At 37.6% G+C, this 14,180-nt stretch overlaps 2 protein-coding genes across 3 annotated transcripts; both read left to right on the forward strand.

The window, feature by feature from the left end:
* Positions 1-606: 606 nt before the first annotated feature.
* LOC113683911 (serine/arginine-rich splicing factor 3) lies at positions 607-6,290 on the forward strand. Of its 2 annotated transcripts, XR_016181788.1 has the most exons (6): positions 607-745; positions 2,243-2,613; positions 3,596-4,072; positions 4,673-4,714; positions 5,128-5,196; positions 5,802-6,290. XR_016181788.1 is itself a non-coding variant. In XM_027201198.2 (5 exons), the coding sequence occupies exons 2-4, from the start codon at positions 2,243-2,245 to the stop codon at positions 5,174-5,176; spliced, it is 462 nt and encodes a 153-aa protein (XP_027056999.2). In that variant the 5' UTR covers positions 607-745; the 3' UTR covers positions 5,177-5,196; positions 5,802-6,290. The 2 variants fall into 2 exon arrangements, 1 of the variants encoding a protein (XP_027056999.2); XM_027201198.2 differs by lacking the exon at positions 3,596-4,072.
* A 2,335-nt stretch (positions 6,291-8,625) lies between these two features.
* On the forward strand, positions 8,626-14,007 carry LOC149036700 (trimethylguanosine synthase-like). Its single transcript, XM_089189762.1, has 5 exons — positions 8,626-8,842; positions 9,091-9,166; positions 9,997-10,110; positions 10,258-11,859; positions 12,234-14,007. Exons 1-5 carry the CDS (start codon positions 8,742-8,744, stop codon positions 13,500-13,502), a joined length of 3,162 nt encoding a protein of 1,053 aa, XP_089045888.1. The 5' UTR covers positions 8,626-8,741; the 3' UTR covers positions 13,503-14,007.
* Positions 14,008-14,180: the final 173 nt, after the last annotated feature.

Consider the following 14,180-nt stretch of genomic DNA (forward strand, 5'->3'; position numbering starts at 1 on the left):
ATTACTTCGGCACCCCTCGCGTGGTTCTCGCTTATCCATCGAGACTGAACGGAAACGAAAAAAAATTGGAAAATTTTAAGTCTTGCCGACTCAAATATCTTGTGTGCTCCTTGTGGGTCAATTCGACACTAAATCACAACAAATCGCCAGACTTAGAACATTCTGAATCCTAATCACAAACGTAAGATGTCATATTTTTCAAAATCATAACTTAATTTTTACTGATAGACAAATTCAAAAAAATTTCCCGGTTTTCCAAGGTAAACCCTATTGGGTTTCCCAGGTAATCTAGTGTTAACAACTGAGTTGAAAACGCAAATTGGCCACCGTATAGGGTAAAAAAGCTGACGTTTCGAGCGTTAGCCCTTCGTCAGATCGCTCTGACGAAGTTTCGAGCGTTAGCCCTTCGTCAGAGCGACTAATCGCTCTGACGAAGGGCTAGCACTCGAAATGCCAGCTTTTTTACTCTTTACGGTGGCCAATTTACGTTTTCAACTCAGTTGTTAACACAAAATTACCTGCTATACTCTCCCACCGACGCAGCACCACAGTTTCTTTAGAAACTTACCCCTTTATCCTATTGGTTTCGTTTCGCCTCGTCTTCGTGTTTTGTTGACCGCGTAGGCCTGGTGAAAGCACATGAAACGCTCGCTCAACTGAAAGGCCGATAAACGCGAGTTTAGGTTGCAGCCTATATTCATACCATTTGGAGCTACTTTCTTGAGATCTACTTCTCTACTCAGAGGTAACAGACACCCCAAGATCTGATGTTTTTTAGTTGTATGTTTTAAAACAATCAGGTAGCTGAATATGGGATTCGTGTGGATTTTCGACCCAGTTGTTTCAATGTGGCGTTTCACCTTGTAGAATGCGGAGTGTTTCTCTCGTCGAACTCGCCTTTGAAGCTTACCTTGCCTTCGTTAGGAAAAAAGTAGTTTTTAAAATAGGAATTGTTTTCCTAAGTTTTGAGACAAACTTTAGTGTGGTTTCGACCACGGATCAAGTGCGAAGCTTATACGAAAGATTTGTCTTAAAGCGAGATATTGTTGCTTCAGTTTTCAAGTGAAATTTAATGTGATATCAGTTTTAAGAAGTAAGCCGTTGCTGTTTGTCTTCTGCGACGTACCTGCTTTCCTTCTCGGGGATAGGGACCAAGTCTTTCAGCAGTTACTCGTCAATTTTGTGAATAACTGTTTCAAGCTGTTTCTTTCTGAGCACTCTAAAATGCGCGCGGAAAGATCGCTATTAGTTCTTTGATACAAAAGAAACAATGGCGAGAGCAATAGATTACCTTTTGAACGAAGGCTTCCTTATCGAACAGTGTTGGTTATGCACTAATCCTTTGTTGCAGAAAATGTAGCTTTTAATAATAGTTCGCTTATCTTATTTCTACAGATGATCAAAACAAAATATCACTCTACCAGTCGCCACTACAAAAACTTTCACACTTCAGTACTCAAACTGATAATGTAGTCAGTGTTTTAACGCATCACCAAGTTTAACATACTTCTGATTAAGAATTAATTTCATTAACTATTCACTTTTCCGTGAAAAAAAGCAAGAGAAATTGCATTAATCAAATTTAAAATGTCCTTAAAATTGACATACTACCTGAGCTATGATAGAGAAGAATCCAAAAATCATTGACTACATTTTGATGATGTAATAAATTATTCCACCTCAATTCTTCTAGGCCAACATTTACAAGCATCAAAAAACAGCATATGAACTTTTACAATCAATATAGCTTAAAGTTCTATTTTGATGTTTTTTGATCCTAGATACTAAGGTTTAGGCATATTTAGTTAACCCCTTACACTTCATGATCAGTATACACATTCTCCATACTGTTCTCTATACATTTCCTCTGGTACTGAGAGGGAAAATTTGGTTAACAATCAAGAGATTCTTTAGTTAGTGATGATCTGTCAATTCTCATTCCCTTAACCCTTTGGCCCTTTAGAATGACTGGCATATAATTTCTCCTCATGACATCACCCTTGAATCACATGTTTAGGTCAGGAGAATAAAGGTAATGATCATCAATTAAAAAAGCTCTTGATTATGAAACAAATTCTTCTTATCAGCACCATAGGAAATGTATAGAGGACAGTATAGGGAATATACATATTGATCAATGTTAGGGTGTAAAGGATTAATGTTTGATTCAAGGGTGATATAAGATGGTACTCACTCTTAGGGATCAATTGGTTAAGCTATTGATAATGATTTGTTTCTGCAGATGTCGACTCCACGAACATACAAAGTGTATGTTGGAAACCTTGGGGAAAATGGACGAAAGGATGAATTGGAGAAAGAATTTAAAAGATTTGGAAAACTGCATGATGTGTGGGTTGCCCGTAATCCACCCGGATTTGCCTTTGTGGAATTTGATGACATGCGTGATGCAAAAGATGCCATTGACGCCCTAGATGGCAAGCATGTCTGTGGAGCCCGTATAAGAGTAGAAATGTCTCGACACAAGGGAGGCCGTGGTGGTCGAAGTGGGGGTGGTGGTGGTTACCGTGGTGACCGTTCTGGTGGTGGCAGACATTTTGAGGACAGAGGAGGAGGATATGACCGTTATGATGATCGCTCCAGATCACCGTATAGGTAAGTAAATTGTCCTTTTAGTGAGATTGCCTTGGAGTAACTTGAGCTTATCGGTGCAGAATTTTACTACCTTTAGTTTTAGGTTTTTCTTTGTTGTGGAATACTTCTGTGGTGGTTTCCTTCAACCTTCATGATCATGATACAAGGGAGAGGAAATTGAAAAACTTTTCTAGTTTTAAAGAATATTGAATAAAGAAGTACTTTTTTTTTCTCAAAAATGAAACTTTCATTTGATGAATACTGCTTTATGTGATTAGGTTTGTCATGATTTATTATTAGAATGTAACAGTGCATAGACTGAAAATACTTTTTGAGTTACCTGTCCCTATTTCCCTTGAAAATGTTACAAAATTATGGAAATGCTACATTCTGAAATTGCATTTCAAAGTGTCTTTATCTGTCTACAGGGCTTGAAGTCAATATTAAACCTCTGATTCAAATTTACTTGAAATCAATAAATACCTCTAAAATTGTTTTGTAAATAAAACAGCATTTAGGTTGAAGTGAATTAAAGCTAGGTTTATTCGTATTTGTCCTTTTATAACCCTTGACACTCTAACATCGTTATCTGTATTCTCCATACTATTCCCTATACATTTGCATTGGTGCTGAGAAGGAGAATTTGTTTAACAATCAAAGCTTCTTAGGTTGTAAGTAATTTTCTTTGTTCTTATGATCTTAAAATAAATGATTCAGCAGAACTACTGCAAGGAGAAATTAGGCACTGGTCACTCTTAGTATCAAGAGGGTTAAGAATTTTGATCATGTATCCTCAACTAAGGCAAATGTGAAGTAAACTTAAGTCTAGTGTAAAAATCATTTTGACCCAATTCCATTCAATATTATAACATGGATCTTAAGATTTCACTCCAAACAGTGATAATGTTAAATATTTTGTTACAGCTGGGGGTGCTGATTGTCATCTGTAGCCATAATACTAGTTAACATTTCCACCAAAATAACTATTTGGGTTATTCTTTAGGTTCATCCATACCTCGTCCTCGCATCTTTGTTACATTTTTGCAGTTGCAAGTTCAACAAAGTGTCGTGATTTAGATCACCTTTGTACTCCATCCAAATTTCCAGTAGTTCAAGATGTTGCAACAAAAAAACATCAACACGGCCAGTTCCAATTCTTCCTTCAATCAACCTCCAAAACCTGCTCTCATCCACCTGGAATCAAACCTTTCAACTCAACCTCCCTCCATAACTAAAATCACCACACCCTGATTTTGTACCCTCGGATTCTGATATGTATGGACCAGGAGTGTCTCAATCGGCATCACTGAATTGTTACCAAGTGCTGCCAGGGTTCTTTCATAAGAGAGCAACATGCACACCTCTCCTCGAATGTCATCCTCCCCCAGCAATGTTAATTTTGCACTTCAGCATGTGAACAACACATCAGCTTTCTTTAACAAGGAAACCCAGTTTTCCTCTTCTACATTAGCAACTGCAGGTAGTGCTTAATGTAATTTCAGTGGTTAAAATTGGTAAAAACATCTTGCAATTATTTTATGTTGCTTCCTAACTTACTCTACTTTCAAGTACAAGTGTAAATTTTTATTACAGGGCATTATTTTTTTATGGTCATTTGTGAAGTACTGGTCTTTGTTATAAATGATGAAGAAATTTCAAGCACCATACTTGTAGCATGCATGGAGTTAACCCTTTAAGTCCCACTGGTGACCAAGATAGAACTTCTCCTTACACTATCAGGACTATATGAAGCAGACAAGTAATGAGAATAAAGAAAAATATCAATTAGGGCATTATTGGTTGATCCAATTTCAAATTCTCCAAACTAACATCATGTAAATTGCACGGCAGACAGTAAGGAGAATTACTAATGGATTCTTGGGAGTGAAAGGGTTAAAACTGTGGTTGAATTTTTGGTAAGAGTTCGGTGGTTGTATCCAGTTTTTTTCTCAAAATTGATATTCTTTGTTTTCACAGGGGTGCCTATAGAATAAGAAGACCATTAGTAACATGTATCTCAGGGGTTTAGAAAGAAGCACAAATGCCAACTGACAATGCATGTTTTTGTTTTGTGTTGAAGGTCACCACCACGTAGAGGGGGAAGGTCTCCTGAGCAAGACAGGTACATCAACTTTGATGTATAATAAATACAGCAGTTTGTAGTAGAATATTTCTTTACTCAGATCAAAATGTGTAATGGCCAAAATTTTTGTCAAAACGTCACCATAAAGCAAGTATCTTTTGCTGTAAAATTTTGAAACTGTGTAAGTGGCTGTTGATTAAATATAAACATGCTGAAATTTGTGCGTCATTGATATTTTGTTACATGCAAACATCCAAATTGCTGTTTAAATTAATCTAATGTCATAGTGATCTCAAACCAGTTTGATTCATATTTTTCTCAGTCAAGGGACTGGAAATGTACCCAAAACAAAAGGAAAGAACAAATTAAAGAAGTTTTGAGCATTTTGACCTGAAATGCATTTAAATTTAAAAAATCCTTTTTAACACCTTGTGCATTGTTTCCTTCAAAAGGTGGCCATCAAGAGGAAGGAGCAGGTCACGTAGCCCACGCCGTTACTAAATGTGGCATTATGTAAGCAGGTATTAAAAATCAGTTCATATTTATCGTATATTATTATTATCTGTAATCTAAAGTTCATTACTTGAAGTTCAATTTCATGTTAAGTCTCTTCAGAAGTTGCATTTCAAACTGCAGAAAATTTAGATGAACTAATACTTGTACATAAAGTATGTAATTTTTTTGACCGGAACTTCATGTCACAACAGTTTTACTTTTATGGAGGCATTTTTCCAGAACTCCTATTGGTCTGTTTGCTTGTTTTGTCTGTTGAACCTCCAAACCCTTTCTGCCCTCTGTGGTTTGCACAATAATGAAATTAAAAAAAGAAAATTAAAAAAAAAAAAACGACAACACGCTCATCCTGAAGCCTTGCCTTCTTCCAAAGTTTTTCAATAGGATATAAGGTAATAAATTTGCAGCATCCTATTTTGCTGAATTTTTTCTACAGGAACTAATTTTTGTGGACTGAGGACAATTCTTAAAATCTGAAAAAATTAATACCCACAGACTTTTCTTGTCGCAGTATTGTTCATTGTTAATAAACTACAGGCATTATTCCCTGCAAATTACTGGTGGTGCTGTCTCTGATTATATTATTCACAATATTTTCCATTATCTGTTACAGATTTTCCCAGACAAGTGGAATTCCTCATTGTTCTGAAAGAGAAAGCTTTGATTCAAACAAGCTTCCATTTAGATTTATACCCTTTTCAGTCTTATGTTAAAATCTTCATATTTCTGTCTTTGAAACATTTTTTAAAGAATAAGTTGTTATAAGCATGCAATTTTTATGTATTGACTCGAAAGAAATTTACTAACGTAGTTTTGTCATCATCTGTTCAATATTTAGTCAGCTGTTTTACCTGGAGTATTTTGAAAGGAGAAGTTTGGAACTGTAGCAGTCTTTACATGCTCTGACTTTGTCCTTCATTTGTAAATTAATAATGCAGATAGTGCAATGACTGTTAACATCATGAAACTCCTCAGGAGAACAGAACTGTTACAGATCAAGTCAAGTTTTGCCTGATTTTTCTGTTGTTACTTGTTAGATTTTGAGTTAAATGTGTAAAACATTTTTGATGTCAAAATAAAGTCTCCTTCATTATTCAGTTGAGGTAGATGGTGAACAGTCAATCAGCAAAGTATCTCGTGAGATTTAGTAGACAAGAGCCTTGTGGCTGTAAAAGGTGCTATGAACTCTTCAGGTGAAGTGGTGTGCTGTGCACGCTATTTAACCTTTAACTCTAAAGATCTGATTGATAATTCTCCCTGCTGGCTACAAGACATTTCCTCATAAATTAGGCGCAAGAATTTGGTATTAAATCAAGATAACTTCTACCTGATGAGTTTGAGTATTCTCGTGACCTGTTTGCTGATAATATATGGATGATTTATGAATCTTAACCTTAATCACTTCTGGGAGTTGAGGGGTTAAACCTTGGTTCTGGCAAACATGGAAAGTACCTAAGGAAATACACCAGATGGTTTGAATGCGGAGGAAACAGTGGATCAGCACGAGAGTGGTCCTGAAAAGGACTGTTTTAGGTTACAGTGACCCTATAGGTAGACATCGCTAGGGTAATGTGACTCTGATAATCACTCGGCTCTACTGATGACTCCAACTTTGGTTATCAAAATGTTGATAGCTGTCGCTGAAAACACTGTCTTCTTTTCAGAATATTATTACTCTCACCTGGACAATTAGACTAGTGAGCAAGCAAGCATTCATCACGCGCAATGACATCTGAAAAATTCAAGCAGGTGAGAGGTCTTTTTATGCACGAAGTCTTGCGAACCTCCGGTGCATTCACACTTGTCTCCGGCTCGAAATGCATGGGTTTCACTGCCAGTGGTACGATGGGACCTCGATTTAACGAGGTGCCATGGGACTGGGAAATTGGTTGTTAAATCGAAAGTCTCGATTTAACGAATTTGTGGAAAAACAACCTAAATGTTCGCTATATTGAGGGATGGTTAATAGATTTTAATATTATTGTTTTATATTATTTTTTGTGGCGTGAAGTCGCGCTACCCAGCATTTTGGGATCGGAACGACTAATGTAAATAACGTGTGCATCATTTAATTTCTATATGAAGCTACACTGCACCGCCGGTACATGTCTGTTCATAGCTACAGCACCGTGTTTTTAAAGCAGGGAGGACAAATTTCAGTGGAATTCACTGGCAAACAGAGAAACAAGGGCATTGGACTAGAAATTCCTGCCTCTTACACCTTTTACTACAAATTAAGAGGTTGATTTAAACTTAATAGAACTAATAATAGACAGAGGATAAAGCGGATCTATAGATGTGTCGATAGCGTCAGTGTCGGCATTTAGAATAAGCTGTTAACTGTGAAGTTGTTCTGTTGTTACTGAATTGAAGTAGTTTGATTCTTGTTGGTCTGTTTCGCATTTGTCTGTTGCCACGTGCTAGGATTTGTTCGCTCTATCGGGGTATAATATACATTTGGGCTTCTGGAATGTGTTCGTTATAACGAGGGTTTCGTTATATCGACGACATCGAGGTTCTCTCTCAAACGTTTTATTGTAACTTTCGCCGGGCTGAAGAGTATCCTTCGTAATACCGAGGACTTCGTTATATAGAGGTTCGTTAAATCGAGGTTGCACTGTACACCATTGCATCCTTAAGATCTCCTCTAAATGATGAAATAAGAATTTTGACCGAGGATAATTTAATTCCTCATAATGTGGGGGTTACTCCCTCATTTGCCATGAATGAGATGATTTCAACAACACCCTTTCACCCAAGTTTCCTCCAACCCTTTCACTTCCAGATCTAGGTGTCAATTCTCCTCTCTGCTCTCCCATGTTTCTCGTAATGTTGGGTTAGAGACAATGGTGACGAATCAAGCACTATCCCTCTCCTCATGTGTTTCCTTCTTCCCGGTGATATCGTAGTGAGAAATTTCTTTTTGGTTACTTCTGGAAGCAAAAATGTTAAATACCTTCCCTGAGAGCAAAGTTCATAACTTGCAGCTTTCCCTGCCCCTTCTGTAACTTTCTTTGTATTTATCCTCACTCTCTCCTCCACTCATTTTGTAGCAACCTATAACCAAATATATTATCATACACTGCATGAGGAGTTCCAATAAAAGCTGGTTATTAGTGATCAACAGGCACCTGTAAGACCTCTCAATGCCATCTGTTTGGCATGTAAGAAGGCTCTCATGTTTGGCAGCACTACTCCAATTAGCATATGATGCTTGCCCCTCCGTGGGTCATGATCCCGGAGAGTTCCTCTCAAGGGGTACCTACAAGGATTATATCACCACAAGAACAAAAATGACACAGAAGTTAAGTGTCCTGACTAACTCCACATCCAATCTTGTTTGAGCAATTTCTTGTACTCCAAACCTTTCAAACTTCACCGGTGTCGCAACTTTCAAGTACAACTGTCAAGGGTTTGTGAGATACTCCACTTGAGCCTACATGAACAGTAAACTGACTTCAGTATGGCGGTCATAAACCTCCTCGAACTGTTCCAGAAAGCACGTGGAGGACAGACACTGGGTTAATATTATCGTAGACTTGTGGAACAAGAAATGAGTGCTGGTGGAAAATGCATCGCTAAAATGACTGTGTTTTTTAACGAAACAATACCATCGGAAGTTGTCACATGTTTTTGTACACGCGCATTACTAAGGTATGGTGCTATGCTGCAGTGTTCTGACAGCAATTTGCATTTGATGGATGTAGATATGTGTCGAAAAACGGTGCTTCCTAGCTTGAAAATGGTTGGTAAATCCCACAATCAACAATTCTTGAGAGCAGAAAGAGAAGAGAATCACTTTGTTTCATAAATAATGATTTACTCATTTGCAGCTAAGCAGTAATTTACAATGCTCGATTTCAAAATACCCATTTCAACAATGTCTTACTTTTAATGAACAGTGATAAAGACCTTTCGAAGTATGTAAAAGAAGAAAAGAGAATTTTAAAAGAAGAACAAATAGCTGTCCAGGTTGAGGTAAATATCTATTTTATGCTGCAATAGTCAAACAAGATTACTGAACAGTATGGAGTGTTGGTAGATGTTCGGTCATGATCATTTTCAGCAGGATTCCTACACTTAATATCTTAAAGACAGCTATAGCACTTGTGAGGAAAACTCTGAGTAAATTTTTGGATATGTAACGGACTTTTTGCGAATACAAATTCCCCAGAACACTTTACAGAGAGTGTTGAAATACAGTACAGACTTGTACCCCAAAAGCATTTCATGTGCAGATGCTATGAATCAGAGTGCCATTGCTATTAAAATAGCTCATAATAATCTATCATCATTTCATTTCATTTCAAAATTTTTCTGGTTTTTAACTGTCCCATGAAGCTTACTTGAAATGATCCTCACATTTAAATACTAGACATTTCTTGAAATTGTTTAACCCTTTCACTCCCACAAGTGACTAAGACAGAATTTCTCCTTACAATATCAATACAATATCAAGCAGGAAGGTGATGAGAATAGAGAAGAATATCAATCATGGGATTATTAGTTGATCCAATACCAAATTCTCTGAACTAACATCATAAGAATTGTATGACAGATAGTAAGGAGAATTACTAATTAGATCTTAACCCCTTTACACCTTGACATCAGTATATGTATTCCCATACTGTATTTAAAATATTCCCTATGAGATGAACAAGAAGAATTTGCATTTAAACAAGAGCCTTTTAAAATGGTGGTCATTTCCTTTATTCTCAAAACCCTGATTTTTGATTCAACAATGATGTTTTGAGGAGATTTTGGATGCTAATCACTCATTCTTGAATCATTAACTCTGCATGTACAAGACAATGCATCTTGATGACATCGATGAATCTGATGAGACTCTGTTCCAAGAGCTAGAATTAATGAAGAAGATGGGTTTGCCAACATCTTTCTGTGGCATGAGTTCTGAGAAAGAGGTTTGTACTCTTCATGGCTTGTTAGTAAGCATTCTAATAGGATCTGTGGCATAAGCAGGAACTGAAGCCAAAGCTATTACTCTAGTATTTGGCTACAATTACAAATTTTCTCTTGTTTCTAATACATTCATCTCTTTGTCTTTGCAGTCTGTATCATGTAGGGAGACTAAGAGACAAAAGGGCTTAAGTAAAAGTAAAGAAAATGATGCTTTACCAAGGGAAAAGCAAATTACAAAGTTCAATAAAACAGACAGCAAGAGAAAGTGCGAGGCAAATAAGCAAATGATAAATACTGCACTTCCTTCAGCAAATTTTGAAATTGATGAGGGTTGCTCAGGTCTGTGTATACCAGAGCAGGAAACAGTAACTCCCCATTGTTGCTCAGATCTCCATGATGAAAGTCCAATTCAAAGAAAGAAGAATTTGTTTGAAGACATGGACAATACCAAGTTCAGTGGAGGGAAATTTTTGCAGGAGAACTCAAGTGTTACTATGCCACCATCAGATGAAATGTCGGAACACCAAGTCGATAGAGAATGTACCCGTTCACATGATTTTTCTGTGAAGTTCTTTTCTCAGGACTGCATAGAGAATCAAGATAGTGCTCCTACTGAAAATATACCTGAAAGTCAAGTGAAAGAACAAAACGATTTACAGCTGGTGGAACAATTAGATATCAGCAAAAGCAGTGATTCTGAACAAGATGAGAGAATGCAAACAACAGAGGGAACTTTTATGCTGGAAACCCCTTGTGTTTTGAATTCTGAAGAGAGTGGTACAGCTGAGCAAAGCCAATTAGTGTACCAACAGGAACAGGATTCAAGTGCAAAAGCTACAGATTCTCAGAATATTACAATTCCTGTTCCTATAACAAGTGTCCCAGAAGGAAGAAAAAGTCTTTTAGTAGTTGAACAATCTAATGGCAAATTTGAAACTCATACTCTTGATGACACAGAAGAAAAGAAAACTCTCTCTCATTCTTATAATTATAATACCACAGAACAGAACATCAGTTATGACAGTGGCTGGGAACAGTATTGGAAAATATATGGTTACTCTTTGGTATGGGAAAGCTGGAAAACAATTTATCCTCAAATTGTTAGTGCTCAAAGTAATAACTGTTTAACAGATGATGAAGAAGCAAGCTCTTCCACTGAGGTCCAAAGTGATACCCAAGCAAACACCTCACTGAATGGAGAAAAAAAAGAAACAGAAGTAAACTCACTCTGGGAACAAAATTACCAGGATGTACATCATTATTACTATGAACAGTACCACTATTGGGCAAGTAAGGGTTACAGTTTTGATGGTCATTTAGATCACTTCACAAGTGATCCAGATGAGTCTGTTAATACTTTTGATGAAGACCAAGGCTGTGATTCAGGATTAGGAAAAGAGATGGGTCACAGTTTCCATAGTCATTTAGAACACTCTGCAGATGATCCAGACAAGTCTGTTGCTTTCAATGATGAACACCAGGGCACTGTTTCACATGGATCTGGAAAAAAACCAAGGAGGAAGAAGAAAGGCAGATGTGGTGGGGTTAGCCACTCAGCAGCAAAGTCAACAGCACATGCAGGCAGCAGGCTGCAACCACGGCAAGTTTCCAGGGGAAAGATTGAATCATGTGATGGAAATGAACCACCACCTGAAGAGAAATGCAAAAAATTGAAAAGGGCCCATGAGTTGGATGTGGAAGAAGAAAATACCTTGAGTCTTGAGAGAGCATATGAAATGATGGGATTCAAGGTATCTGATCTTATTGTTAATGTTATTATTATTATTATTATTGCAGCAGCATTACTATTATTATTATTATTATTATGTGGAAGACACAGTGGCATAGTAGATCGAGAGGTCTGGGTTCAAGACCTAATTTCTCTTGACAGTATCACCCTTCAATCAAAAGTTAAGGTAATGAGAATAAAGGAAATTATCACCAATTTCTGAAGCTTCTGATTGTCAAACAAATTCTCCTTGTCAGTACCATAGGAATTGTAAAGAGAACAGTGTGGAGAATATGAGTGCTAATGTTAGGGCGCACAAGGATAGAAATGAAGTAACAAGAACAAGGAGGCAAAAACTTAATTAATTAATTTTTTTGGTTCTGTTTTGTTTTGAAGGTGTCTCGCAAATTACCTCTTAACACTTCCTGCTCTTCAACCTTATCAAGTGTCCCTAGTGGAAGTGCCAAACTGATATTACCCGTAGAAGACCTTCAGACCAAGAACAATTTTCTAAACTTGCACCAGGTGTCGAAAGTTCCCAAACCGAAAGGAATACATCTTAGATTTGAAGATGAAGATGATGAAGATGATGAAGATGATGAAATACATTGTTTCACTCGAGAGGGTGAGAAGCCTTCACTACTTCATGCTCAGGAGAAATCACAAGAAGAATCAGAAGATCAGAGGGGTTTTAAACATGACCAAGATACAGACATAGGCTGCTGCGTGGATTTAAGCGGTCAAATTGATTCAAGTCCGGATTCTAGTGGTAAAGATAACACAAATGCAGATTTAAGCGGGAATAGTGATTCAAATGTTAATCTAAGCGGTAAAACCGATTTAAAACCAGAGTTATGTGATTCACATATCGATTCTGGCGGAAAATCTGATTCAAACTCGGATGTTGGAAACAATATGAAGGATCGTCAAGTTGACGCTGTAGACAACCATAATAATGCTTCTCTTAGTTCAAATGATCACCGCAAAGTTTTCTTGAACCAGGACACTACTGATGGTGTTAAGGTGATAACAGATCCTCAGCAAGATCCAGAAATTGCCAAGTACTGGGCGCAGAGGTACCGCTTATTTTCGCGATTTGACAAAGGTATCAAAATGGACAAAGAGGGTTGGTTTTCTGTGACTCCCGAGCGCATAGCTAAGCATATCGCAGAACGGTGTCGTTGTGACCTTATCGTGGATGCATTCTGCGGAGTGGGCGGAAATGCAATTCAATTTGCCTTCACCTGCGAACGCGTCATAGCAATTGACATCGACCCTGTAAAGGTCGCCCTCGCTCATCACAACGCCACAGTGTATGGAGTGGCAGATCGGATTGAGTTTATTTGCGGTGATTACACGAGGCTGATACCGCGCTTGAACGCTGACGTGGTGTTTCTGAGCCCGCCATGGGGCGGACCTAACTATACCAGCGCAGAAGTGTTTGACATTCGAACTATGATAACATTGGATGGCTTTAGACTTTTTGAAGCAACCAAATCGATCACGCAGAACATTGCTTATTTCATGCCTCGTAACGCCGACATCGAACAACTGTTATCCCTTGCTGCTCCAAGTGGTAAGGTGGAAATTGAGCAGAATTTTCTAAACAAGAAATTAAAGACAATTACTGCATATTATGGAGAACTGGTGGAAGAAGTATTTTAAAAATTTAGGGAACGAAAACTTGCAGAGAACTTGCAAATCAGTTTCTGCCTAGTGATCAGTGTATAAAACGCCAATAGTTTGGGCGAAATTAGCTGTCGATTTATTGTTTTAATTTATAGAATAATTTTAAAAATGTGTGTCGAAAGTAATCCCAGCCTTTTTAGGTTACGCTTTACTTCGCTCTGTGGTTGCTCCAGAAAACTTGCGTTATTTTCTCAACCAATCAGATGCAAAACCAAAACCAATCGCACCTTTGTCACTCGGGTTTTCGCGCGCTTTACTCAGGTTATTCGTTTTTACTCTGCCTTCTCACTGGCTCCTTGCGATATTTTTCCTTCATTTTTTATTTGTTTTACGATACTCAATCGAAAAGCGCTCTATCGATCGGTTGTGTTCACAGTAGTACTTTTCCTACTGTGCACCTAGACTCACTAACGATATTTAGATGGTCCACTGACTCGAAAACTCCCAGATGTAATAATAATTAATAAATAATTCTCCTTTATGGCTTGCGTTCGTTTCTTTATAAATGAGTTCAGAGAATTTGGTGTTGTAGTCAATATAACGCTGTTTAAGTTGATAAGTTTTTGGGGAGAAGTAACGTGTTTATCACCTTATGAAGGAAATGGAAATTTTTACTGGTCGGGGACTTCCGAAATCAAACCAAACCTTAAGTAA

This window comes from Pocillopora damicornis, chromosome 12 (assembly GCF_964200805.1).
Source record: "Pocillopora damicornis chromosome 12, jaPocDami1.2, whole genome shotgun sequence".
Classification (NCBI taxonomy): domain Eukaryota; kingdom Metazoa; phylum Cnidaria; class Anthozoa; order Scleractinia; family Pocilloporidae; genus Pocillopora; species Pocillopora damicornis.

Bases quoted from the DNA above. Each gene is read 5' to 3' on its own strand.
- LOC149036700 (XM_089189762.1), top strand. From the start codon at position 8,742: ATGAGTGCTGGTGGAAAATGCATCGCTAAAATGACTGTGTTTTTTAAC. The intron at 9,167-9,996 runs GTAAATATCTAT...TGCATGTACAAG, and splicing joins AAATAGCTGTCCAGGTTGAG to ACAATGCATCTTGATGACAT. The intron at 10,111-10,257 runs GTTTGTACTCTT...TTGTCTTTGCAG, and splicing joins GCATGAGTTCTGAGAAAGAG to TCTGTATCATGTAGGGAGAC.
- LOC113683911 (XM_027201198.2), top strand. From the start codon at position 2,243: ATGTCGACTCCACGAACATACAAAGTGTATGTTGGAAACCTTGGGGAA. The intron at 2,614-4,672 runs GTAAGTAAATTG...TTTGTGTTGAAG, and splicing joins CGCTCCAGATCACCGTATAG to GTCACCACCACGTAGAGGGG. The intron at 4,715-5,127 runs GTACATCAACTT...TTCCTTCAAAAG, and splicing joins AGGTCTCCTGAGCAAGACAG to GTGGCCATCAAGAGGAAGGA.